Source organism: Trichoplax adhaerens, genomic scaffold (assembly GCF_000150275.1).
Source record: "Trichoplax adhaerens TRIADscaffold_2 genomic scaffold, whole genome shotgun sequence".
Taxonomy (NCBI): domain Eukaryota; kingdom Metazoa; phylum Placozoa; class Uniplacotomia; order Trichoplacea; family Trichoplacidae; genus Trichoplax; species Trichoplax adhaerens.
In genome coordinates this window covers 513,296-539,872 of record NW_002060944.1, presented here as the reverse complement: position 1 = coordinate 539,872, position 26,577 = coordinate 513,296, and the positions used below count along the sequence as shown (strand labels likewise).

At 34.3% G+C, this 26,577-nt stretch overlaps 4 protein-coding genes across 4 annotated transcripts; 2 read left to right on the top strand and 2 right to left on the bottom strand.

Moving 5' to 3' along the window:
• Positions 1-244: 244 nt before the first annotated feature.
• Positions 245-1,848, top strand: TRIADDRAFT_52909 (uncharacterized protein; the record flags this gene model as incomplete). Its single annotated transcript, XM_002109699.1, has 2 exons — positions 245-258; positions 1,335-1,848. 2 exons carry the CDS (start codon positions 245-247, stop codon positions 1,846-1,848), a joined length of 528 nt encoding a protein of 175 aa, XP_002109735.1.
• Positions 1,849-2,888: 1,040 nt separating this feature from the next.
• Positions 2,889-5,047, bottom strand: TRIADDRAFT_21043 (uncharacterized protein; the record flags this gene model as incomplete). The annotated part of the gene is made up of 5 exons (XM_002109126.1): positions 2,889-3,082; positions 3,218-3,370; positions 3,533-3,625; positions 3,820-4,143; positions 4,861-5,047. The coding sequence occupies 5 exons, from the start codon at positions 5,045-5,047 to the stop codon at positions 2,889-2,891; spliced, it is 951 nt and encodes a 316-aa protein (XP_002109162.1).
• Positions 5,048-7,439: 2,392 nt separating this feature from the next.
• Positions 7,440-9,633, bottom strand: TRIADDRAFT_52907 (uncharacterized protein; the record flags this gene model as incomplete). The annotated part of the gene is made up of 5 exons (XM_002109125.1): positions 7,440-7,511; positions 8,146-8,303; positions 8,799-8,887; positions 9,221-9,294; positions 9,445-9,633. 5 exons carry the CDS (start codon positions 9,631-9,633, stop codon positions 7,440-7,442), a joined length of 582 nt encoding a protein of 193 aa, XP_002109161.1.
• A 4,046-nt stretch (positions 9,634-13,679) lies between these two features.
• TRIADDRAFT_52906 (uncharacterized protein) lies at positions 13,680-19,074 on the top strand (the record flags this gene model as incomplete). Its single annotated transcript, XM_002109698.1, has 15 exons — positions 13,680-13,799; positions 16,068-16,200; positions 16,472-16,582; positions 16,652-16,762; positions 16,971-17,140; positions 17,233-17,380; positions 17,460-17,568; positions 17,678-17,763; positions 17,980-18,040; positions 18,133-18,196; positions 18,414-18,508; positions 18,585-18,644; positions 18,710-18,800; positions 18,883-18,947; positions 19,032-19,074. 15 exons carry the CDS (start codon positions 13,680-13,682, stop codon positions 19,072-19,074), a joined length of 1,467 nt encoding a protein of 488 aa, XP_002109734.1.
• Between the last annotated feature and the right edge of the window lie 7,503 nt (positions 19,075-26,577).

The window sequence follows — 26,577 nt, the reverse complement described above, 5'->3', positions numbered from 1 at the left end:
AGGGGATTGCTAAAAGATTCCCCCATACAGTACGTGGAATCATGGAAACACTATAGTACTAGACTCGACGGAGAGCACCAATTACGTTAGTACCTAGTAATGTTACCTCGTTTACGGTAGACTACCCTACGCTTTCCGGGTAAAGACATTTAAATCGGACGAGCCGTTGGCCATATCCATCATCATCATCAGTTACTGAACATTAAATCGATTTACTCGTCGACTTCTTCTTCGATCATCCTTGATGGAGGACTTGAGGTAAGTTGTCTAGTGATAGTGGATATCATTATAATGCATTTCTTCGTCTCTATGTTAAACTGATATTATCATGTTAAAGTCATGATGAGGAAAGACACCTTGTCGACTTATTCTTGACGATGTAAAGAATGCGGTGGTTGTTGTGAATGGCTACAGCTGCGATCAAGAACTCTTCATGCATCATGTACATTTTCAGTTTTCTACGTTGATGGATTGTAGCCAGGAGTGCATAGGGCTGCACTCTTGTACACAAGATATAGGAGATTTTAAATTCGTCCTTATTAGGTTTTATGCCGATGCAGTGTCGATCGCTTGAAAATAATACAGTCATCACGCATTGGGCTGTACTATTATACACAACATACACAGGAGATTTTAAATTCGTCCTTATTAGGTTTTATGCCTATGCAATGTCGATCGCTTGAAAATAAATACGGTCATCACCCTCAACCTGATAGGAGTAGAACAACTCGTAATACATATTTCGTATAGCCCTACAATGCTATGACGAATATGACATTTTATGTATCCATTAGATTACTAAAAAAATAGATACTCTGCATTAGAATGTATAAAATAGGATACAGATGGAAGAGTTTGACCTTTATTGAAAGATTTAGACTCGTAGAATGGAAGGTCTTGCAAGTGATACAAAGTATGAGGCAGGACGATCGATGTTGTAATTGAAAGATGATCGATCGCTCAATACTAGCTCAGTACAACAACTTGGAATGTAGATGTACGTAAAATTTCATTAACATGAGTCCGATATGAATGTGGCCATCAGATTGCTAAACTGACTGATATAAGTTATTAATCTTATGAACATAATCTACAGTGCTATCCTATTTATTGACTGTACAGATATCGACTCTAACACTACAAGTCTGTCACTGATTCATACATCATCTCATCGCTTTGCTCCTCTTAAACTAAAACTATTGCCGTAGACGATTGATGACAGTGTGCTTAGTCATATGTAATCATTTTTATTTGCTTCCATCGATGCAATGGAAAAAAACATCTTAAATTACATTTTAAAATTCATAAAACTATTTCTTACTGTTTCTATATAGCGAGTTGAATGATTCGCCAAGCTGCGCCATTATTCGAGAGATTTATGATTCAGAAAATTCACATGAACAATTCGAACTAGATCTAGAAAATGCACTAGAAGCTCGTTATGATGTCATCGTTATCGAGCCAGCCAGTATTGGCGATGAGACATCACGTTGGATAACAGTTGGTAATTGCCTACATAAAACTGCAGTCATAGCTGGAATTGGCTGCTTATTTAGCCCTCTTTTCTTGCCTACAAGTTGGAAAGTGCTTAGCTTTTCGTCGGGTGCTGTTAGTGTAACTTCAGCTTCAATCTATGGTTTATCATGGCAATTTGATCCATGTTGTAAATATCAATTGGAACGTGATTCTTTAAAATTGGCCAAATTGGCTTTACCTAATTTAACTTCATCCTCGCCTGTCATTTTAGTGCGAAAAGATGATTCGTATAGAAAAAAATTACAAAATTTCTTTGCAATTGCATCAGCATGCTACTGTGCCTTGACGTTATATAAATGGCTAAGAGCTTGATCTTAGGAAAATGAACTTTATCCTTTGTAATCCTAACAGTTGACATGTAATGGATCAGAAATTTTTTATACAGGATATTACTGTTAGCTTTAAACGTCTTATTATGGTTTAATGCAGTCTTTAGCAATAAATAATTTGTACAATTTATGTAATGCTCATTTTGTGCATACATACACATTACTGCAAATTTCTAATTGTAATTATTAATGATAAACTATAAAATGATGTTTCACTTTGAATGAAGGAAGATCTTGCATCATGCTATATTTTGACACCGCAAGTAGTATCTGCAGTATTACAGCAAAAATTTGAAAACTATATATTCCATACAATAAATTCTAAAATGTATCGCACTTTATTCATATAATAAATCTTCTTTACGACAAAAGAAACGCGCAAAGATGGAAATTTTCTCATAGATCATGTTGTACAGTATATTGTCATTTCTTTATTACAGATATTTGCCACGTAAAAGGCTGTAGAGAAATCTGTGAGCACAGCTTATTGCATGTTACATCATGTGTCCAAAGATGCATTATCCAGAAACTGTTATATCTTTGCGTTTGGTCAAGGATACGATCTGAAGAACACAAATGGTCTGGCACCTTTCTTACTCTGCAGACGAAAGGCCTACTACTATTATAAGTTATGGATTAGTGTTAGCATCGTCTTTCCAGATTTATGATGACTCCTAGGTTAATTCACCAGAACTATTTAATTCTAGCTAATCAATTTATTATTCATTGAGCATACTAGTAATACGCTACCAATAGTTGTTCATTCCTATATCTAATCCCAACATAAACTATATCCCAGATCTTGGGAATAAAACTACTATTGTACAGACGGAAAGGTTTCTTATACGTATAAATTAACTTCAGATTACATCAAGCTTCTACGTATATTTAGAGTTGCATTTTGTGAAGTAAATAAAAACTGACATCTACAATTAAACTTCAACCTAAAAGCAATCATAACGTTAACGTTAAAGAATCATTCTATGATTCAGCAATTACTTGTACTATAACTATTTAACAGTTTTATTCGCTATTTTTATTGGCCCTAAGACGCATTATCCAAAAATATAAGTTGGGAATATTATACTTTGCAAATATGGCTGCCTTGGGAATAGCAGGACATATTACGACGTCCTGTTCCTCGTTGACCGCATAGTCAACCAATAATGAAGCAAATTTCTCTGGTGCCATCCCTTGAGCTGTGTTTTTATCCATCACTAACCAAACAATTGATATTGAATTATGTCAAAAGGTACCATTATCGTTGGGGATCAGATAAAATGGTAGAATAGAAAAGATTTTGCAGTTCAATAGCAATTTAACAACAACTGATTTGTAATACAAGACATTACCTCCATGTTTAGATCCATCAGTAGCCAATGCATTGAGAGACAAGTTGGTGCGTACGTATCCAGGACTTACAATAAATACTTTAATGTTATGCTGAGCAACTTCAGCACGTAAGCTATCACAAAGTGCTTGACAGGCATGTTTTGATGCTGCATCTACGAAAATATCATCATCAATAGGTGTATATTATCCAAAAGAGATATCCTATACTGTGCAGAGAGCAATGCAGCTAGCAGAGTTGCAGTTTGTTGTAGTATAAAATTGGGTAGCATGAAATGATGATGGCTAAAATAAGTTTGATTTTTTAATTAACTTACATGCTGATCGATAAGGAATGGCCATTTTCCCCTGAACTGAACTAACAAATATTATTTGTCCATCTTTTCGTTGAGTCATCTTTGGCAGTATGGCTGAGTTACATAAATAAAATAAGTCACTGACCAAGTACACTATTGCATATACTGTAACTGGAATACTACCTATTTTGATTCAATGTAGGTACGTAAAATGAAAGAAATATCAACTACACGAATTATTTTTAATCTTATTACTGGTACGTTGCTCCAGTACACATATTCACTGCCATGTCTGCAGAATCACTTACCTTTAACAAGAATTAGAGGAGCGAAGAAATTGACTTCCATTATATGCCGATATACATCCATTTTTGAATCTGCTACTGAGCCACGATTACTTACCCCGGCATTATTAACAAGGATGTCTATCACACCATGTATAGACCATGCCTTTTCAACGATATCTTCTAGTTGATCCGTTTTGCTAAGGTCTAATGGAAGAATTTGAGGCATACATTCTGCATCGATATCTTTTCCAGCGACCATAGCATCTCTGACCTTTAGTAAAGATTGATAATTTCTACTACTCATGATCACTTTGGCGCCATTGGCAAAGTATTCTTTAGCACATGCTACATTAAAATGAAGAGGTTGATTTGATGAGAGATACTGTACAGCTATTTCGGAAGTACAGTACTAGCTAAGCAGTCTAGTAATATGCACGAGCCGTTATAAAATTAGAGTACTGCTTATCACGGTGACATAAACAATTTAGTGCTTGTAAAGTTACATCTTAGCTAGCTTTCGATCTAGGTATAACAATAAACTGGTTAACTGATGTTTACTGTGCAAAATTGTTGGAAATATGTTCGTATTCGTACTCTGAAATGGTGTTTTTAGCTATTGGGATTACAGTTATAATCTAGATGTTATTCCATTTGCTTTGACGTTGATGCCAAATTGCGACAAGAAAAGCGTAACTGAAAGCATTATTTTACCTCAAGCTAACAGTTGTTTGAGCGCTAATGAAATTGGAGATGATTACTGTCTATAAGGAGATATTCTCGCTCATGAAAATAAATTCTTTTTCCACTGCTAATCAGCCATTACTACGGTAGTAAAAGTTTTCAAAGTAAACGCTGTTTATGAACTGCAATCATTCGTAAACTAATCTCTGCAGGCGTAACAGCCGTATTTGTATGCAGTAGGAGAAGTGCACGAGTATAGGATATCATTTTTAGGAGAGAAAATACTTTTATTACAAAAGGAAACTGCCATCTTGCAGCTATAACCACAAGCCTTTCTACTTAAGACTACTGGAGAGTGGCCATAAACGAAATAAGACTTACCTTCACCGATTCCGGAACTTGCACCTGTAATCCATACCACTTTTCCACGCAAATGCCGTTTCGATTTAGCATTGAGTCGTTTATACAGCCGTCTTAGCACGATGATGCCAATAACCAGCAAGCCCAAGTTGCGAGATGCACTTTGAGAAAAGATGAAATCGCGAATTCGAGCTAAGATCGAATACATGGTTTTTAGCTGCAAGAAATGACCAACTGGTAGCTGAATGCAGACTGTATTACACCGTATTCACTACCACTTATTATTTACTTTTGACTGCCATGGGCACGCCATCAAAAGATTTCATGTTAATTTCTATTAGCGACTTTCTTTTTACACCATTTCATCCTCCGGTAACCAACTGTTACCTACTGCTCCAAACGCAACCTTCACACTAATACAAAGCCTTATAGCGGAGCGACAGCTACTCGTCTCTGACTAGACGACGTCCATTATACCCGTCAATGATTGGGATAGCAATTAATTCTTACTCTCAAATTGGAGGCCTAGACATAATATGACGCCAGAGTTCTTTCATGTACTGTAAGACGGCAAGATTAAACCAAAATATATAGAAAATGAAGCAGTTTTTAATTCATTATAGGGTAATTAACGAAGTTGGATAGATATTGTAGTAGAGGGACTTTTGCGAAATTCTGGTGTATAGTATAACGCAAATTAGACAGTACAATATCATAGTCGAGTATCGGATATCTCACTGCATAGTAACTCCAAATCCAGGATAAATTGAGATCCTTATTAAGCTTGGGTATCTACAGTGAAGGCCTACGATTTTACGCAAGCCGAGAATTCATTTTGAAGGCTATATTTAAGAAGGTCTGTGATCAGGATAACTTTTGAAATATGCTACAATCTCTTGATGATAAATTACATCTATCAGTAAGGCCCTAATCGACATCTCTGCCGTTTGGCAGCTAACAATACTTATATTTAGGATAGAGTAATATATTACTAGTTTTGTAAGCATCAGTTTGAATATTATCTGTCAATTTTTGGCTGACATGGATACAAATAAATAATAACATCGCGTTATATAAACATTATCTAATAATGAATGAATTAATTACAAGTACCGGATAGTAGCGATGTTTGATCAATGAAAGTTATAGTACGAGTATATCACTGTGTCTCAATGACAGTTATTGGATACTCTACTGCACTATCCGAGAAATCTCTTTCCAATATACCAGTATAATCCTTGTTTATACCATCAGAATAATAGTTGAGAAATATTTCGAATATCAACTTATTCCAGGCATCGATTTCTTTTACAATTCTGTTTTAATTCCAATAGCCTCACGATAGGATAGCATGTATTATACTGCCTATAATTCAATTAATTAGTAATTGGTAGTAACTTCGCTACTCTATTTTCTCGAATAACGATTTTACCTGTTGCACTGATATTCATTCATAGGCGAGACTAAGCATCGGGTCGAAAATTCTCCCTCGAAACATATCCTTTACCTTGACAACAATTGTTGCCTACGTAGTTGCTGATTAGATGATGAGAATGGTTGTGTAGTCATGTCTTTAAAATCATTCCATTCCAAAAATTTTGTTTTCTCTATCAGTCGGTAGTATATCATCATCTTACGTGATATATACCAAACCCTTTTCAATCGCAAGCAATTCCTAACTAATCAGTACTTGTACATCTAGATCTGTGTTCCTGGTGAATACACATTGCTATAATATTTAATCGTATACTGAGATTAATTATATGCCAAACTTTTGTCCAAAAAACAAGTTATCCAAAAATCGTAGACATGTACTCTAAGCTACTTAATGTTTGTCCAGGTACATGATATGATCTGAACAAAGAGTACATTTTAGTGTAACACTCCAAAGAACGAATACTTTTTATGTTTATTATTATCGATTGACAGCTTTATCATGGCCTATGCAGCTCCATGATATTTCAGCAGTCTAGCCATACTTGTAAAATTGATTATAGCCAATGAATTTACAGCTATCTAACTTTGCTCCATTAAAATTAATCCATTATTTCTAGTTAAGCAAATTTCATAGTGCGGTATTTATAAAATTGAAGTTCTCACTTTTTGAAGTATAAAACTGTTCATTTACGCTTTCTAAAATTTGAGTTCTACCTTTTTTTAATACAAAATCATTCATTCTGGCTTTATTGATTTTCCCTTTCTAATTTTAATGCAGAAAGTTGAAATCGATCAATATCAACCTTTCGCGATTAATTTTGACGAGTATGATGTTTAACCTTTAAATAAAAATTGTCGTAAAATATGCCAGAATACTTGCTTTGGATTGAAAACTGAACAGCTACGCAACGCTCTTTCGCGGATAGTTACACTCTATTTGAATTTCTATATGCAATTTATATTGATAGACTGTAGAGTATATTGCTAGTTTTGAGTCGGTTGTATGACTAACAATCTTGCATCATACTGTACGCTGATAAAATATTCACATGCACGTAATATTGTAATAAAACCTTCAAAGAATAAAATACGACTAGGACAAAATTAAAAATGTATTGCATTTTATTCACTGGCTATGCATACTCTATATAACAAAAAACGAATTAAAATTTTTCACCTAAAACTTGCCTACTGCAATTAAATCCTTCCAATTGATATTCAGGTATGGGTTCATTCTGTAGAAAAATCGATCAGCAAAGAGTACTTGCATATTTCAATAACGTGCAGAAGGGCACAATATCCAAATATTCAAACCGTTACTTAAAGTTGTTAAATAGTGTTGAGTATTAGTATTTAGCCAGTGAACGATCTGCAGAATGACTCTACTTTAGAGCATAAAAAATGGCAGCTTCATTAATCACTATTTTTGATAAACTTTGCAGCATAGTCCTATATGACTTTATAATCCTTCCGTAAACTATTTAATCTTAATTAATTCATCCATCAAGGCTGATGAATTTATAGCTATTTCAATAATAAATGTTAATTACTTATTGAGTGTTTTAAACAGTTACTTGTTAATCTATTAACTAAATCCTAGATATGCTAGATGTCTGAAATACAAACGTAATTCTGTATACTGAGTTATTGCTTGATGATGAGTTGTTTTTGAGGCTACAACAAGTCTATATACGAGTATGCATTTTGAAGGAATACTTTATGAGTAGATGAAAGTGAATGTCATCGATCAATTTATATCGAAAAATTGGCCAAAGAAACGCGATCGTAAAAGAGAGGTTGTTAAACTAACCGCCATAGTTTTAGTGATTACTTATTGGGAGCTCTGCTACGAGCCCGATTGCGCATTACCCAAAAATGTAAACTAGGAATACAATATTTCGAAAATATTCCTAGTCTCGGAATTAACGAACATATTACTACGTCTTTTTCCTCGTTGATAGCATATTCAGTCATTGCAGCGGCGAATTTCTCCGGTGCCATTCCCTCGTCGGTATCTTTATCCATAACTAACCAAGCGGTGGATATCGAATTTTGTTAATGTTATTATGGCAGTTGGAGAACAAATACAATTGCAGAATGAGAGAACAGTTTACAATTTTACTTCTTATGATAAGGGTAAAATCACTCATCATTACGCTAAGACTGATTTGTAAACAAGAAGTACCTCCATTTTTTAGATCCATCAACCGCCAATGCATTCAAAGATAAGTTCGTACGTACGTATCTAGGGCTTATAATAAATACTTTGATGTTGTCTTGAGCAACTTCAGCGCGCAAACTATCACAAAATGCCTAACAAGCATGCTTTGATGCAGCATCTATGGCAATGCCATCATTTCATGAAATAATATGTATATTACCCGAATAAGTATACTCCACTATACGGATATAGAATATGATACTACTAGCAAATTGTTATGACTCGCTATTGGACAAGATTAAACAGCGTAGAATGACTATAGCCAACATAATGTTGATTTTCTCAATTCTAATCAACTTACATGTTGATCGATATGGAACTGCCATTTTCCCTAACACTGGTCTAAAAATATTTGGCCTTATTTGCGCTGGATCATCTTTGGTAATAGAGCTGCGAAAAATAAATAACAATAAATTACTGGAGAGTTATAGCCGTATAATGCAATTAAATTGAAATATACCATGAAACTAGATACAAACAGTTGGAAAATGTCTGTTGTATTTCTTTATGTAGTAGTGTTGTGATGTATGAGCAGGGTTGTATATCATTTACAAGAATTAGTAGTAAATACCCAATGCAATATCAGGTCTGATACATTGTCATAGGATTGCAACCTTCCTATTTATAATGCCTATCACAGATTTGTCTGATTCTACTGTCGTAGAACTCACTCAATCACTGAGTAGTTCTTGTCTACAGTTGCTTAACTGTAAAAAATCTCACAAGTATATGGAAGTACTACCATACTTATAATGTGCCTGTAAATACAACTCACAGTCTTCGATAGTGTATACCCGCTATCAAAGTAATTGTGTATATGTACATGCATTACCACACATAGATATTTGCATACCTTTAGTTAGAGCTATAGGAGCGAAGAAATTTACTTCCATCAATCATCGGTATACTTCCATCTTTGAATCAGCTATCGAACCGCGGCTGCTTACTCCTGCATTATTAATAAGGATATCTATAGCACCATGCATAGACCAAGCCTTATCAGCAACATTCTCTAGCTGCTCAGATTTCAGAAGGTCTATTGGAAGAATTTGAGGTATTAATTCTGTATCGATATCTTTGCCAGCGACCATTTTATCTCTGATTTTAAGTAGAGCCTGATAATTCCTGCTGCTCATGATAACTTTGGCTCCATTGGCATATTATTCTTTGGCACATTCTGTATCAAGATGAAGAATTTTAATTTCACAATACATTTACACATATGTGCTTCGTCATGTATATAAAGAAATTGTCATCGCCAGATAACTATGTACGTAGGTATATCAATATTACATGATTACACGTAGGGAACAACCAATTTTTATTGCAAACGAGAAATGGACACAAGCATAACATTAAGGCTGCTTCTGCATGGCATATTATATCATAAGGATAAATACTGTCTTTTACGAAACTAGATTAAACTTATTCTTCTAGTAAGTCCGATATAATAGTCATGGTGCTATATGATCGAAAATACTTTTTACCTTCACCGATGCCGGAACTGGCACCAGTAATCCAGACTACCTTTTCACGTAGATTTCTTTTCGACTTAGTCCTACTATTCTTATATAATCGTCTTAGTACGATGATGCTAATTTTCAGCAAGCCAAGGCTGCGAGACGTACTTTGGGAGAAAATGAAATCATGAATTCAAATCAAAATTGGATGCACTACTTCAATAATAAGATATTAGAAAAGTGAAATTAATACCATACAATGTTGCATCTTATTACTGCATGTCTTGACTGCAGTGATTAATTAATATACCCTACGCTGTCCGACTTGAGCTACTTAGTGACTATATGCAATATACAGCATACACGATGCGAGCTGCAGTACGTTGAGTATCGGGCAGAGTCTGGCTGAGCGCTACCCTGCAATCTGCAATTTTCTTCCATTAGCGTGCAATACTGTATATACTTGCATATACACATTAATCATTTTACTACAGCGGAATTGTCTAATATTTTTTAGGAATAGATCTCCCGGTTTCCGTTGTCCTGCTACGTACACTCGATCCATTTACTATCACTAGACCTGTGGTCAATTCTATCAACAATTTATCGACGGAATTTTCAGTAGCACATAAGAAATGGCTAATAGTATAGTAATCAAGAAGCGAAGTCTAGTGAATGAGACAGAATCAGATAGAATTAATACGCATATTATTTATTTAAATAATTAGCTTGTTTAAATTAAGGAGCAATTTGCATGATTACAGTAATTCTAATTCTATGCGCATATACCGGTACATATCTAAATCAGCGAGGGGTGTACTAATCGATATATATGAATTTAGTATCTCTCTCTCGCTCCATTTTCAGAATTCATTAATAATTATATATTAATTAATTATTGACGCTAAATTTCCGATTAGTTCTTTTGTTATTAAATAGGAATCCCTAAAAAGTAAAATCTCTCTAGCTATACTCGATGACTCCATACAATTACCTACTTTTGCTCAAGTGAAGTAAAGCTCCGCTGTCACATACTCATACCAGGTGTTTTTATTCACCTTCATCAGGTGTTATGATTTCGCGGAGCCAGGGCATGAACTTGAACATCAATATAGATTTTCATGAATGAAAATACTAAGGGTTCAGGAAGGTTCTATTCTACGATACGACGTCAAATAGATTGAGTATTGCTATATATTACCAATATACATACATCTCATAAATATACTTAACACAGATAGTTATCATGATAATTTAAGACGAGGAAGCGAATGTAGGTTACAATTTCATATATATAGAAATCGTTGAAGTTAATGAACTTTAATCACAACTATACCTGCTCAAGATCCGAAAATTGGGCTGCATAATTTCGTTTACTTTTGAAAAACAGCTGTGATTTTGATAACTTGGACTGTTTAGATAGATGAAAACATCTTGCAGGCATTCTCCTATACAGTACTACTTGTACACTATATGCGTCATATTTCCTGATTCAAGAACTGTTGCAGTCGTCAATGCCTTAATGACAGTGCATTTTCTCGAATACTTTCGACTGTGCATTTCTGAGTCAACATTTGTAACTGTTCTGATTGGGAAACTCTGACATGATACTCATCCTGCAAAATTAATGAAGGTCTATTTTCCTTCATACTCTACATTTTGCGTTCTAGAGTCAATATCAACACCCTGATGGAGGAACTTGTGCACAGTGACAGAATTAAAGTCTTAATGAAAGTGTATTTACTTTAATACATTCGATTTCAATTTTTTGCACTCTATCACGGGCTATTCAAAAAGATTTTTATTTTAAGTATAGTAGCTCATGATTCAACCCGCTAATCATGCCTTCATGTTCCGGTATATTTACTTGACTTTTCATATTTTAGATTTTTACTGTTTACTTTATACTCATGAATCAATACCATCATGAAAGTGTATGGTATTTACTTTAATACTGTGCATTTGATTTCAATATTCTATGATACTAGTACCCATCAATTAATACCTTCATGAAGGTGTATTTTAAAAGAATACTTTAGATTCCAACTTGACGCACTCTACTGTACCTATCAATCAATGGTTCAATTAATGAATGAAGGAATGAAGGTGTATGGACTTGAAATCGATAAACGCGTACGCTAGATTTCAACATTTTGCATTCTACTCATCAATCAATCAATGCCTTCATGAAGGTGCATTTTCTAGTATACTTTAGAATTTAGATGCCAACATTTTGCATTAGACTCATCCTTCTATCAATGCCTTCATGTGAAGAAGCATTTTCTCGTATAGTTCAGATTTTAACCTTTTCTAATGACTATAATCTTCAATCAATGCCTTAATCAATGAAGGTGTATTTTCTTGAATTCTTTTCAATTTGGACGTTTAGCAAGATACAGTACTCATCAATCCAAGCCCTAATGAAGGTACATTTTCTTGAACACTTTATTACATTTCAACGTTTTGCAATAGACTGACGATACACTAGCCTATAGTAGAAATAATCTATCTACAGTCCAGGTATATTCATTCATCAATGCCTTAAGAATGAGGAGATAAAAATTTGAAACGAATGAACTACCTTAATTTCCCTTTAAAAGAATATGAAAGAGTCATTTCTTTAGCCTTTAAAAAATTCAGAATTAAATGAACCACATTAATTTCTCCTCAGCATAATGACAGCACACAAGGTGCATTTACTTTGACTTTTAAAAATTCCTAAAATTAATGCACTAAATTAATTTCCCTTCAATAGAATATGAGAGAGCAATTCCTTTAACCTTTAAAAAATTCAGAAATAAATGAGCTACATTAATTTCTCCTCTGCATAATGACAACATTGTAGGTGTATTTACTTTGACTTTTAAAAAATTCCTAAAATTAATGAACTAAATTAATTTCCCTTCAAAAGAATATGAGACAGCAATTTCTTTAATCTTTAAAAAATTCAGAAATAAATGAGCTACATTAATTTCTCCTCTGCATAATGACAACATTGTAGGTGCATTTACTTTGACTTTTAAAAAATTCCTAAAATTAATGAACTAAATTAATTTCCCTTCAAAAGAATATGAGAGAGCAATTTCTTTAACCTTTAAGCAGTTCAGAATTAAATGAGCTACATTAATTTCTCCTCAGCATAATGACAACTTGGTGCATTTACTTTGACTTTTAAAAAATTCCTAAAATTGATGAACCACAGTAATTTCCCCTCAAAATAATGAAGGTCCATTTTATTTCACCTTTAAAAAATTAAAAATGAATAAGCTGCATTTATTTCCCTTAAAATAATGAACATCCATTTTCCTTGGCCTTTTGCTACCAGAGGTATACATGCCCTGGTTGAGCAACTTTCCCCCGTAGTCTTTCTTTCATCATCACGTTCTCATACTTTTCTCTACAAACTGATGTACTGTTCGAGCGCTGCATCAGTGGATCATTAAAAGGACTTCTCACTTAGGGTTTATGAATGAGTGCCTTGGCACCGACCGGTACTAGTACGGCACGGTACGGTACGGTACGGTTATTACCGCGCTCTCTGTACTCGCTCGCGCCATACTGACTCTGCAAAAGCCATCTTGATAGAAAAACAACCAACAATCTCTCGTGCATAATACAGTAGACTACATAGGCTGAAACTGTTACCTGGTCTTGTTGTTGTGGCTGTAGCATATCAAAGTGGAGCCAGTTGAGACCGGAGGTTGACTCGTCCGTCCTTCACCATGGCTACCTGCGCTCATGTTGCAACGTTGAAGAATAATCAACTCTTGGAACAAATTCGTTTTATAAGCTCGCAAATTATTACTCCTACAAGCCAACTTCCACCTAATAATGATTTAAAGGTAACATTGATGCTCTGTTGTGACTTGTAATAGGTATTCTAATCAATTTTACAGAATGAGAACGATCCAACGATTACAATACATTCGGTGGTATGAAACATTCGATACTATTGGGGGATGCGTAGGCAAATATTGCAAATATTGCAGACAAGACATCATCTATTTGACGCTGACATGATCGCCAATGTTCAGCTGTTTTTCTACCATAACACTCGATATAAACTCATCTTGTTCGTCTACACCTGCTGTAGACATGACTAAATTTTAAGAGTGGATCTATCCAAGTTGCGTTATCTTTCTTACAATGACTGGATTGCCTATGACATCATGATCATAGCGTAGTTTCTTTCTGCAGTCTTTCGTTTTCATTAGGACAGTTGAGAGCAACTGGATGAAAACTTATAGCGCCCATCTACACCTACTGTACATATTTTCAATTTCAGATGTCAATTGATTTAGCTGTGTTATCTTTATTACAATATACTATATTGCTCATTTCATCAGGATCGTAGCGTATTTCGCACAATTCCAACCAAGTCGTATATCTAACCGACTACACTACGATACGCTGCAAGGTAATCGACCGGTTTCACAAGTTTGAAATCATCTCCGTATTTGATGTACAATGCATCTTTCTATTGATTCTAAGTAGAAACAGTAATCAATATTTTACGGAAACGTTCAACATTTAGCCTTTCCATGACTTAAAGCTCAATGACAATAATAGGGATACCGTATTATGATTTAAACGTTTTACGTAAACTTGATCATGGTTGCATCCTTCAATCCATTCAATAGCAATTAAAAATATCTTGCACTGGAAATAGCACTAGACGTTATCGCATCAATCAATCAATTCGTTTTACTGTACTACAGAAAATAAAAACGTATTCTATGGTTGGCTTGCCAACATGCTTGGTCATAGGATATTTTGAAAATTTTGAAGGTTCTACTAGGATAGAACAATTTTGATGTTATGCGAAGGCGAATTAATTGGAGTTCAAGTGGATAAAGAGATAGCTTTAACATACTGTAGTTTATCATCACTTTATGAAATGGCTAGCATTGTTATTAGATTGATTGAAACTGTGCGTATAGTCCTTATTGCTACAAAGTCCTGTAGGCGAATTAATTATAGGTATCCATCGGGTAAAGTTGTCATATTGGGAATCGCAATAAAGATATTATTGTTCCCCAGTTGCCATACTCGTATATAGTACAATACTTATTTTCAGTTTTATTGACAGACTTATTATCCACTAGTTATAGCTTTTGTAGTGCGACCGACTCTTGCGATCGGAAAGATGTTAATATCAAATAATGATTAAGAAAACGCCAATCATAGTGATTCATGCTGTATGCCTTAAATTGATATCAGAAAATGTTTGGTAGTAAGATAGCTTATAATACCTGCATTTAAAAGCAAAATTTCATGAATAGTGCAGTTAGCAATCTAATAACTGCAACGACTATCATGATAGCTTTCATTAAAGTTGGAGAAATGCGTGTATCAAAGCTACTTTATATATTTTTCGATGTTTTCTAGCATACTTGGATAACATTTCATAATGAGACAGTTTTCACCAACCGGAATATCACCATTTATTGCTTTTGATAGTGCTATACGACTTGGTACTTTAAAGACTATTTGCAATACTATCTAGGATATTTAGCTTATCAAAGTTTGTTCTATTTCTACGTATTCTACTTACAGACAAAGTTACAGTATAGTTGTTTAATTGTTATTTATACGAGCATACTAAGACTTGTTTACGTTATTAGGGATTCTAGATCATTACTTTTACCTTGTTTTATACATTCGCCGATGAAAAGTGATTTAATGCATACAGTATGCCATGCAAATTGTTACGATTTAAAGTTACGAACGTAACCTAATTATTAATAAAAACGCATAAGTACGTAAAGAATCATTCCATTATCGATTATCAACCAAATCGTTAAACAATTACTAGTGCATACCTATTTGTTTGTAAGGTAATTATATCTGTGGATAATGGACAACATTGATTAAGTCATGTCAATCTTACTCGTGATTCAATGCCCCTAATACTGTACTATGGATTGTTAATTTGGGGGTTTTGATTTAATATGTCTTTGAATTTTAATAGTAATGCTGCATTATATGGTATCCCTATTACATCACATTTTTATCTTTGAAAAGTGTGATCGGATACAATTATCTATTTGTCTATTAATTAATAATAACTTGAAACACGTAAATAACGTAATCATTTCTATTACATCAAGGTCATTCTATCACAATGCCATATTTGCAAAAAATACCAAAAGAGGTTATACGCCTGTGTCCAATGTGTATTCGTCGGTTGCTATGATCATAGTCATATTCAGCATCATGCGAAAGTCGCAAAGCATCAATTAGGTTTGTTTATTTGCAATAAATGAATGTAATGTTACATCACGAGCGATACTGTAATCGTACGAGTTAATTATTTTTTCATAATCTTTCACCAAATACAAGTAATTCTGTATCTTTAAAATTAGCTCAATTGTTAAGGATTATACGCATAGCATTTTAATGTGTAATTTATTAATATCGCGTAGAAAATCTATGCAGCTTAAATTGACATTGTTGCTGCATATTAGATTTATGTTCGTCTTTGCTTACTTGTTATTATAAACTTTTAAATTAGCCATTGATACACTACGTGGTACACTATTCTGCACTGAATGCGGTAAACATATTTACGATCCTGATGTTGAAAATATTCACTGTCAGAGGATGCAATTGCCAAGCTGCAAAGGTATAGCTATAAAATGAACCTCAGCATAAGTGATATTCATATCGTCAATAATAATGATATACTTTGTAGGCCACCTCAAGCAAGTCTACAAATACAACTACTGGAGACCATCTGCAAAAGAAGTGCAGTTACTCTCCCGTAATAATACCCGATACAAGCTATCATTGAAATCTAAAATAGGTAAACATTAAGTTTGGGCAGTACCTCTAATTTATCGATATTTGCAATAAAGATAAGTGTGTTATGCTTAAGATGCTGTTGTACCGGATATGATGCCATCTTGATTTTGTATTGTTAATAACGGTGTTAGAGACGCCTCAGCAAATGCAAACACGACATTAGAGAATGGACTTACCTTCTAATTTCAATGCTGTTTTTATTTTCTTAGGACTTAAAGGATTAGCTAATTTAGGCAATACGTGCTTTATGAATAGTATAGTTCAAGCATTAGTTCATACACCTATCTTGCGAGATTATTTTTTATCCGATAAACACCAATGTAGCCATGATAACAATAATACTTGCATTGCCTGTGAATTAGCCAGTATTTTTCAAAAGGTAATCAATTCTATGTAATTAGATGAGCTAAAGATTTCAAAGCTAATGTTTACTGATGGACTAATGAAATCTATCATTATCCGATTATTTAGTTTTATTCTGTTGGATCGTTGCCTCATATTCCGAACAAATTATTATATCTAATCTGGACAAATGCGCGTCACATGGCTGGATATGTACAACAAGACGCTCATGAATTCTTAATTGCTATTCTAAATGCTCTCCATGGACACTTTAAAAGTATACAATCATTGACTAAATCACTAGAAAAGTCAAATAACATTATTCTCACATTAATGTTAATTTGTTTTATTTGTAGGAGAATTGAGTTCGTCATTTAACGAAATAATAGATAATAACTGTCGATGTATTGTTCATCAAATATTTGCTGGTAATATGCAATCCGATGTTACATGCCAAAAATGCGGGTAATTGCAGGATATCTTGTTACTTTTTAATTTTTTCTTGCATTGGATATGGTCTTCTTTGTAATAAATTCTAGCTGATTATCTAACTGCTGTATTTATTTATGTACAGAAATACGTCTACAACTATAGATCCCTTCTTTGATATTTCCATGGATATTGGGTCTCTGGAGAATGAACGTTGCGATCTTTCATCTGGTACGATATGTCTTATATTGTACACTAAAGCTGTAGTATATTTTACATTAGATTAAAAGATTTTGATTAAATTGCCTCTTATGGTTGAATAGTAATCGAAGAAGTAGAAAAAATAGCAAACAGTCGTATCTGTAAATGTACAATTTCTGATTACTTGTCTAATTCACAATTTTAATTTATTGTTGACGATCTTCTTGTTTCATTTTTGTTCTATAGCTTCGACTGTCTATGAAACTGGTGCGAACTCATCTGTAACTTTGTTAAACTGCCTTGACAGGTAAGACTACCTTTGGATTTTGCAGGATCGGTAATGCTGCGATGCATCAGAGATTTTTCACACCTTATTTTAACTTGCTATGAAATGTACAGATTCACCCATGCCGAAACACTAGATCATGCTAAATTGAAATGTCATCGATGCCATGAATATTCTGTAAATAAATACTTGTAAGGTTTGGTAATTCTACATTGAAGTACTGAGATATAGTCATTAATGAATTGATATCAAGGAATTTACCAAACAACTCACCATGAAGAAGTTGCCAGTAGTTTTGTGTCTTCATTTAAAGGTACACTTTTGTTGTAAGCGGATAAATATCCTACTTTGTTGAATGAGCTCATAATTTTATGGCCTTGATTCCAAATTGTAGCGATTTGAACACTCTAAGAAATTTGGTAGAAAAATTACAACCTATGTTGCCTTCTCAGATATCTTAGATATGAAGCCCTATGTTTCTAAATTAAGGTATGCTGATTACTTAAACAGTTTAAACTGATAAAGTGGTATATACCTTTCTTAAGATTAGTATGATCTATTTTAGAATTAACAACGGAGAATCTGGTCACGCAGACAACCAGAATGCAAAATCGTGTTCCTCAAGGTTAGCCAGCTCGTAGCTGTACATAGGTTTAGGGGTAGAATTAAATAATTATCTCTTTCTTCTAGTGTTCGGTATTGCTTGTTTGCTGTCATAAATCATAGTGGCACTTTAGATAGCGGACATTACACGTGTTACGTTCGACAACCGTATAATCAGGTATGTAGACTTTTGATTCTCTGAAATACGGTATATCTAAAATGGCATTTTATTAATCAATAAATTATTGTCTATCTTTTAGTGGTTTGAATGTGATGACGCAAAGATACGGAAAGCTACAACAAAAGATGTATTATCGAGCGAAGGGTTAGTAATGCTTTATTGTAGATTTTTATAATCTGCTTAATAATTAACTCATGATGAAATTTCTATTGTCTAATTTTATTATAGTTATCTGTTGTTCTATCACCGAGAGACTTTAGACTATGAATAGATGATTCTAAGATCGTCAAAGTTATAGGAAAATCTTACAGCTCCGCTGTAACTTGCTTCTCATAGCGAAATAAATTGCTTTCATAGTAATTACTAGTGATGTATAATACGTTTTAAGAATTTTTGTTTTATTAAGAGAACGACGTCGATATCAGAAAGTCGCCTGCATATTATACTCATAGTGATAACGTCATGCATTACTGAATTGAAAGATACAATGTTTAAATGGAATTGAGAATACTTAAATTTGGCTCACTTAAACATTATATTAACTTATGTGGCGTCAAATCGTCTTAGTAAATGGTAGTATTCTGTTACACAACGTGATAGTGCTACGATATGTCAATATTCTAGAACAGAATGTGTTATACTATATTATAAGAAACTTGCCGCTATTCTAGCTTTGAAAGTAATATTCGTATAGTATGAAGCCATTTAGTTTGCAATAGCGATGTGATTTGGTATGTAAAAATTTAACTAAACTCTGTATGAAAAATTTCTAAGCCTTGACAGTCTTGAACACGTTTACGGCACTCGTTTTTCAACTTTAAATTGGTTCTAATTATTGCATACTATAAAGATAATGAAACCTTTACTTATTGAAACAAAATAAATTATTTCATTTATTTATGCAATGTTTTAAAGTTACGATTCATTGCTTCGGTCCTGCTGTAGTTTAATGGAAGCGAACCGGAATACTGTCAGTGTTTTTACCTACTACAGTTTAAGGAAATACATATAGTCCTGCATTCTTATGGCAGATTATCAAGTAAAGTAAGTTCTCGTAGCGTAAAGATTTACGAAAAGGAATCGACAAGACGCGTTGAATAGCGAGCAGTATAGGTTAATTCGTGCGTTGTAGTAAGTAGTCCTATTATTATGATCAATAAAGCAGCTTCTGTGCAGAGTATAATGTGGTAATAGTATTATAAGCGATTAATACTCGTACAAAGCAGCAATTACTCTCAGTTCATTTAAGGTCCCCAAGGCCGACGAATTATTGAACATATGATATATCCCGTCATTTCAATGTCATATTTCGTAATATGCCATTAGACATTTCAAACATAATACAGTGATAGAAATAAAGCGTTGAATAATTTTTCATTGATAAAGTCTGATCTGCAAATATTTTACGTCTGAACTTGCATTGTTATAAATCGGGTATGGTTTGCAAAAGCATGCACGTAATATAGCCTAAATTTACAACGACGATTTTTCTATAATTCTTTCAATCCTATATCTTTATTCAACAAGTTTTTGAAATCTACTCTCATTAAACTTCCTCTTCAATACCATAGCATCTAAATTACCTTATCTAGCGTCTTTTCTTGATTAAAGTAGTTCAGATATGTCAATAATACGGTATAATACTCTTATACTATGATATATTTTACTATTTTGTTTTATGATTAACTTTTTTAAATATGCTTCGTACTCGTATGCAGCACAATGAGCAGAGCTATTCGTTGCTATTGCCTCAATAAAGCGTAATTATACAACTATATCCTAGTTCTCGTGATATTTTATAATGAAATGTATCTATGCCCTCGAATAAATATTGCAAAAATCAGCTCATGACTGTACTGCAGTCATAAAGTAAAAATCCATTGATGGCTGAGTTCAATATTTTAAACGTATCGAAAATCTTTTGTGGCATGCTAGAAGTAAGTTTATTTATTCCTACCCAAGAGCATAATTGGATATCAATACGCCGATTTAATGAATAGTGAGAAGGCAACACACGTGAGTGTAGTCGTTAAGAGTGCATATAGTATGCATGATATTAAACTTGGTTATAAGTTGTGGATGCTCACACCATATAACCTACAAATACCAACTAAGAGTATATCTGTCAGTGCATTTTAACCCCCTTCTTTAACTTTTTCCCCCTAAGTTTATCACGTCATTGTGTCAAACCAGAGATATTATCTGGAATAAAGAGCAGATAAAATTATACTCTTGCTAGAGTACCTAGTGTTCCTAAGGGCTTGTTTATGTGTATTGCAAAAAGCGAAATTTTAATGAACTAGAGATGGACGGATATTCATTCCAGCTAGATGCTACTATAAAATTACTTTATATTTCTGTGCGCTGGCATTTTACTGTTACTGATCATTAAAGGACCAGCATTGTATTGATTGGCCTATGTAATTGTCATCAATTTCGTTAGTTATAATAAATTCTTCGTCTATGATTACCTGTAAAACCCTTCTACCGTATTGTAAATCTGCTACCAAGTGTCACAACTTTTACTACCTTCGCGAAGGACCTTAGTCAACAGTAAATGAGTCAGTCTAGAAGTTTACTAGGTAATATATTACAAAGCTATCTTTATTCAACTGTCGTTCCACTCCAGCTTAAATTACTCTCCTACCTTTTTAAGTACAAATGCGCTTCCTTATCTACTTGTGCCAAACTCCACCTGTACAATCTGTTCATAATTTCCTATACCGTAATATAGTCTTTTTCTATACACATGTAATTATATTTATTCTTCTAGAGCATATATATGTGTTAATTAATATATTATGTGCCTGCTTAAATCCACTTAATGCCTAACAGATTGCATAAAAGTGTGACAACCGTCATTTTGATTATTACAGGTATTTTGCAGAGTACTTAACCTAAATCGACACAGTCGTTAATGGAAATCCATTATCGGTTGAATATTGCAATTTTACCTCAATTATTACAACTGTCTATTTCTAAATCAATTACCTTATCACGTTTACTATCTTAAACTATAACGGCAATTTAGAATTTGATCTTTTTTGTTGACATTTTGAATTTAATATGAATATCACAGCCAAAATGTTGGATTGGCATTTGGATCGTATAGAAATACTATAGACTTGCTATATTCCTAGCCATCTCGTAGCATTTAATTCCAAGCATGGCTATGTTACACATAAGTAATGTCCAATATTTCGAACCATTTAGAAAAATTGGATATGTTCTCCTACGCGGGTAACATTCATTCCATAATGGCGTATACCTCTGTAAAGCTTCTAAACCCAACACCCATGTCGCTGCATGTCAGTATCGATTCGCGTTTAAAAATGTTTGACATCTTCTCTTGGTAACGGCCAATACGTACCTTTGAATAGTTCCTGAATTCCACAAGCAGGTAGCTCTAAATTAGTATTGATTAGAGTTTACAAACATTAGACAAGTTCTCTTTGGCTAGTAATGTCCATTGAATGCTATTTTTGAAAATTTTCTAAATCATGCCTACGTATAGCCACAAATCGATATAGATTAGCGTTAAGAATTATTTTCAACTTTTACGTAGACTGCCTGTGGCCCTATCCATAGTGTCCAATTTTACTATGTATCTACTGATGCAATGGTTATATCCAGTAACACACACGATAATTCAGTCCTACTTGCTTTATTAGGCAAATACTAAATGATGGCACGTTCACACGAAGATCACCTTTATAGTCTTACATATGTCATAAGGCGGCCAATGTTGTCTATTTCGGTTCGCATCTCAATTAAATTTGTAGCAGTAGCCTAGCCTAAACTAGGAATTTTCATTTACAATAGGAAACAGACATCACGTTAATGCGAACGGAGGGATTATAAATGTCATTCAGAGAGTTAAAATGTATACCCATATTTTATAAGACTTTGCATGGATTTGCAAAGTGAACTGGGCAGTACGTAAATTGAATCTCTCGTGGTAGCCTACAAAATATCTTAGCCATATTATTAATAACCAACTCATTCAGAATAGGAAATGGACATAAAGCTAGTATAAATACATGGTTAAATGTCATTCAACTTGTTAAAAGTATGGCTGCATTTTACACGCGTATATAAGACTTTGCATGAATTTTGAGTCCGAAATAGGCAGCATCTAAATTGGATTTCGAATGGTAGCCAATAAAGTATATTATCCGTATTGTTTATGATCTTGTCTAGACTTGGAATTTTCCAGATTGAATTCATTTAGAATAGGAATGGCCGTTCAACTTACAGAAAGTATGGCCGCATTTTATAAGTCTTTATATATAGACATACGAGCCTTATAAAGAGTATATGAATTGAATTTCTAGCGCTAGTCTACAAAGTATCTCGGCTATATTATGATTATCTATGGGTTAGTTTAGACTTGGAATTGACCAAGCCTAATTCATTTAGAATAGGAAATGAATAAAATACCAACATGAATGTATGATTTAATGTTAGTCAATTTTTTTTAAAGGATAGCCGTATTCATAAGGATTTGTGTCCGAAATAGGCAGTATCTAAATTGAATTTCTAACGATAGCCACCAAAGCATCTTATTCATATTGTTTATGGATGGTCTCGCTTAAACTTAGAATTTTTCAGATCAAATTTATTTACAATAGGAAGTTGAAATTGATCAAGTCTAATTCATTTAGAATAGGAAATAGACGCAATGCTAATAAAGACGCATGGTTTAATGTTATTCAACTTTTTCTCAAGTTTGGCTATATTTTATAAGGATTGATATGGATTTGAGTGCGAAATAGGTAGCATTTAAAATTGAATTTCCAACGGTAGTCAACAAAGTATCTTAGTCATATTGTTTATGGCCTTGTCTAAACCTAGAACTTCCAGATCGGATTATTTAGAGTAGGAAATGGTAGTCCTACTTGTAAGACAGTATGGCTGCATTTTATAAGGCTTAATACAGATTTACGAGCCGAATAGACAGCATGTAAATTGAATTTCTAACGATAGCCTACAAAATATCAGAGCCATATTATCTATAGGCTAGTTTCGATTAGAAATTGATCAAGTCGCATTTTAGTTGATAGCCTAGTTTTGATTTGAAATGGATCAAGTCGCGTATTATCTATGGCCTCGTTTCGATTTGAAATTGATCAAGTCGCATTTTAGTTTATAGCCTAGTTTTGATTTGAAATGGATCAAGTCGCGTATTATCTATGGCCTCGTTTCGATTTGAAATTGATCAAGTCGCACTTTAATTTATAGCCTAGTTTTGATTTGGAATAGATCAAGTCGCGTATTATCTATGGCCTCGTTTCGATTTGAAATTGATCAAGTCGCACTTTAATTTATAGCCTAGTTTTGATTTGAAATGGATTAAGTCACGGATTATCTATGGCCTCGTTTCGATATGACATTGATCAAATCGCCTATTATCTATGGCCTCGTTTCGATTTGAAATTGATCAAGTCGCATTTTAATTTATAGCCTAGTTTTGATTTGAAATGGATTAAGTCACGGATTATCTATGGTCTCGTTTCGATTTGACATTGATCAAATCGCCTATTATTTATGGCCTCGTTTCGATTTGAAATTGATCAAACCGTCTATTATCTATTGCCTCGTTTCGATATGAAATTGATCAAGTCGCCTATTATCTATGGCGTAGTTTCGATCTGAAATTGATCAAGTCTAGTTCATTTGGAATAGGAATTAGACAGAATGCAAATATGAAGTCATAGTTTCATATTATTCAACTTCTCATAAAGTATGGCCGTATTTTATATAAGGGATTGGTATAAATTTGCGTAGGAAATAGGTCGTATTTAAAATCCCCATTTCCAACGGTAGCCAACAAATTATCTAAGTCATATCGTTTATGGCCTTGTCTAACCTCAAATTTCCAGATTGAATTGATTTAGAATAGGAAATAGTCATTGCATAGGCAAGAAATTCTAGTCGCTATGGATAGGCAATGTGGCGTCTATGTCGATTTTGCGAGTGGAAATGAGCAGTACATCATTTCAATTTGTAGTGGTAGCGAAGGGAGTATTTTAGCCCTATTATCCCATTCGAAAGTTCGAATTTCCACATACAATTTATTTTACTCAAACTAGAATAGGAAAAGGATATCATATTGATGAACATCAACGTAGGATTGAATTATGCAGCTTGTGAGAAAGTATTGGCCATCTACTCATCAAATTGGCCATTTTGTAGATCCCGTTGGTCGCCAATTGGCCTGCACAAATGACAAACATCAACGTCAAAGTGCATGAAAGAATAGGCCCCTAATTGGACAGAGCTTTCTATCCATTTCTAGCCTGATCAACAAGACCTGTTCTAGTCTGCTAGAGAATTATCAAGCCAAGGTATTGATGAACACCAATGTAGAATTGATGTTATTCAGCTTGTAAGAAAGTATTGGCCATCTACTGACCCAATTGGCCATTTTGTGGATCTCGTTGGTCCCCAATGGGCCTGCATAAATGAATAACATCAACGTCGAACTGTATGAAAGTATAGGCCCTAATTGGACAGAGCTTTCTTTCCATTTCTAGCCTGATCAACAAGACCTGTTCTAGTCTGCTAGAGAATTATCAAGCCAAGGTATTGATGAACACCAAGGTAGAATTGATGTTATTCAGCTTGTAAGAAAGTATTGGCCATTTTGTGGATCTCGTTGGTCCCCAATGGGCCTGCATAAATGACTAACATCAACGTCGAACTGCATGAAAGTATAGGCCCTAATTGGACAGAGCTTTCTTTCCATTTCTAGCCTGATCAAGACCTTTAAAAGTCTGCTGGAATAGAGAGAAATGGCCTCAAAGAGGAAAGAAATAGCGTGCAAGAAGTCTTTGTCCATAAGGCCCTCCATGATTCCTTTGTTGGCCAAAGCGATTTGCTCGTGCAATACTCTACTGAATACTGTACTCTGAGCAACGTATCGGACACGCTATAGCCTTGACTATGGGCATGCATCACCTCCATCCGATCCTCATTCCCGCTATTGGTGACCTGCAAGACGTCAGTCTACTCTACCATACCACTGTGTTGTTGTTACCATGGCATCCAATACACCACTAAAATTGTCTTATTGCCACTGTCATCATTTCCAACAGCATGACAACGTATAGGATATTCCATGCCTCCATCTCTCTGGGTACTCGGCCCTCCTGTAACCGTAGTAACTAGGCCGGTGCAATCCATGCTCAAATTGGCCAGGTGGAATTAGCATTAGCTGCTTGTCGACGCTTGGTGAAGATTGCAAATCAATCTTGCTGTGCCAATTTGGATCTTAATTCACCTCGTTCTTACCTCTTGGTTCATGGTGGATGATTGAACTTGTGGTTGGTAAGGTAGGTCGAGAGGGAGAAATGATTTGGCAGTAGAAGAGTTGTCGTTGGATGCATGACTGGCATTTTCTTTTCCAGGGGGCAACTTGCATTTGGCGGGTGATTGCAGCCAGCTGCTTGAACTTTTTCCACCTTCGTTAGTGGTTGTTGTTGAACTGGACCATTCCAATTGGTTCTTTACTTTCTTATTGGCCGTTGCATTCTACTATTAGACTGCATTATGAGTCATAAACAGCCGATTTCGCGCCCTGGCCATCAACAACGCAAGAAGATCAAGTTAGAACAAGTTGGCGACGATTATAATGCCTTTTTACAAGCGTATGAAAGTAAGTCATCATCATAACATGGCCGCTAGGCTAATACTTGTCGCTCTTCTACCACTACGTTGAGCATAGCTTGATGTGGATGACTATAGCAAATTAGGCAGACTAGTCTTGATCATG